Here is a 2,405-nt window from a genome sequence, read left to right as displayed (position 1 = left end):
GATGGGCACGTTAAACTGTCGGTCCCGGCTGAAGTATGACAGTCGTAAGGCCCATCGACGGCTTAAATTATATATTCAGGCGGTGGGACCTTCCCGCAAGGGACTCCCCACCAACAAAAGCCATACGAATGTACTGTACAGGTTGCCAAATTGTGTAAAATTGCAACTTTCTTAAATTTCCAATTTCATGTCAGAATTGGATGTATAATATCATCCCCGATATCCAAGTAATGCCAAACATGTTCCAGGGTTGAAGCACGGAATAAGCATACAGTAGTGCTTCTTTCCTCTGTGGTTGAAGGAATCTAACATTTTTTTTGTATCCTCAGGTAGTACCGGTATTGTGTTTAATATATATACCTGAATTCACTTAGTATAAAGTAAAACTTTATTCAACTCTTTCGTAATAGCTAACGTATGCGTACATGAATCCTCTCTAAGTCCGGTTTACATTTTTATAAATTGAAAAGGTATTTTTTCATATAATCCGAATTCATTTTTCTGTTGATGATAAGTTGGTGGATTTTGATGAGAGGTCTTAAATGGAGAGGGTTTGAAATAAAAGTATTAGCTTTTGTTAAAAATTTCAATAACAATTATAGTAATGAAGAGAACACTCATATAGGCTATTGCTTAAAATGCAAATGGATTTATTCAATTAAATCTTAATACATGAGAATTGATATTAATACAAAATTTGGATTCGATACCATATACTTCAAATAGTCTAAACATTGAAAACTTAAAACAGATTGATAAATTTCGTCTTTCCAAGGATACGAACTCAATAATCCAGTCCTTGTCTCTCCTGAAGAGATCCAATCGTATATGAACTCCTAACTTTTATCAATTCTAAATATAGATAGGCTACTTATATTGAATTATTTCTCTATAAAGTAGAAAAACTAATTTTAAATAGTTGATACATTGATGCTCGAATAGTAAAATATAAAATAAGTTACAATTAATATGAATTAGAAAAAGTAATCCTAGTTGGTAGAATACGCCTGATTATTGCCTAATGCAAAATAAAATATATTGATGGCTATCAATAAATGATGCATATCATTATAGTGACATTAACCCGTATTCGTATGTGTAGTTGCACTGTTCATTAGTTACCAAATTAATAAGATCTTTATTTTGTACATTAGGTAATTATTCTGCAGCATCTTTTGTTCAGCTTCAATTGAATCTTGACTATTCCTAAACTAGAATTAAAAAAAAATAGTTCTCTAATACTACAGAACGATTTAAATTATTAGTATTAGAGTAAATCATACAATAAAGTTTGTACCCTTTTCTCCTCCATGTTTCCATGTTAGTTACTAACACTATCCCCACATCGTCACTCCTTCTGTTTTAATATTCATAACTTCGCCTTTTACTTTGCATTTTTTCTCTTGTTGTTTCTTGAATGACATTACCTGCCATATCTTCTCCCATTTCTGGTCACTTGATGTCCGCGATCCCAATAGACATCATAGTAATCAACCTGTAATTCATCAAGAGACACAAATTTTTCTTTTAAATTTAGGCCAATAATGTAAAATTTACAGAGAAAAGTTTATCAAGAAAGAATTAGAATTTATTGTTCGCTATTAGAGCCTATTTCTGTATAATAATTTTTCATGTATTTTATGTGTAGTTTCAGATTTATTCATATTCAATTGTTGCTTGAAGGAATTATTTAGCAAGCTATATTTTTTCTGTAATGAATCAAGAAGAACAAAGGCTTCGCCATGCAAAATACCAACGTCTAGCACCTATTTGGCCTTTAAAATGCAAAATAGCCATACAAGCTGAACATACCATGTTTATGGATGTAGGTAGAAAAAACAAACATAAAGTGGAATATTGACAAAATCTCAAGTCTCTTCAATTATGGAAAAGTTACACAACATCAATATTCACTCTACAAACTTCATCAAATATAATTCTGTTGAGTAACTTCAATAAAATCTTATTAAAAAAAATTTTACTGGATGCAGTCCCTATTTGATCATTTTGCCAATTTTTTTTGAATTTTGAATTATTATTGATAACTGAAATATAATAGTTGATAACCTGCTCAGACTGGCTGCTAGTGAAGAACTTATCTAGAAGCTATCTAGTTATCCAAATAGAATAGAATTGCATTTATTATCTACCGGTTGCTTGTTAATATGGTATAGCATCAAAATAACCAGTCGCTGTTCCAGTAAGCTGGCTCAGCATGGTAATGCCTAGTCCACATCTAGGCTAGCACTGGCAAACCACTGCGCTGGTCGTCATTGATCTTCTTTGGGCCAACATGTGGATGCGGCATTAGGCCCATATTACATAAGGACACCAGTGAGACATCGGTATCCGAGCTAGTCGCGGGGCATTACTGATTATTGCGCTCATTTCACAAGTTACACCAA

The 2,405-nt window shown here is 32.6% G+C and overlaps 1 protein-coding gene across 12 annotated transcripts in view; it reads right to left on the bottom strand.

Annotated features, from left to right (window-relative positions):
- Positions 1-622: 622 nt before the first annotated feature.
- The window catches only part of LOC111055678 (carbonic anhydrase 1), a 43,704-nt gene continuing 41,921 nt past the window's right edge, over positions 623-2,405 (bottom strand). For all 12 annotated transcript variants that reach the window (XM_039434846.1, XM_022342929.2, XM_039434839.1 and 9 more), the window contains one exon: positions 623-1,495. In XM_039434846.1, the coding sequence (XP_039290780.1) occupies positions 1,424-1,495 (72 nt within the window). In that variant the 3' untranslated portion in view covers positions 623-1,423. The remainder of the gene's footprint in view (positions 1,496-2,405) is intronic.

Source organism: Nilaparvata lugens, chromosome 8 (genome assembly GCF_014356525.2).
Source record: "Nilaparvata lugens isolate BPH chromosome 8, ASM1435652v1, whole genome shotgun sequence".
Taxonomy (NCBI): domain Eukaryota; kingdom Metazoa; phylum Arthropoda; class Insecta; order Hemiptera; family Delphacidae; genus Nilaparvata; species Nilaparvata lugens.
The sequence above is the reverse complement of the archived record's forward strand: the minus strand, read 5'-3'. Positions and strand labels throughout refer to the sequence as shown.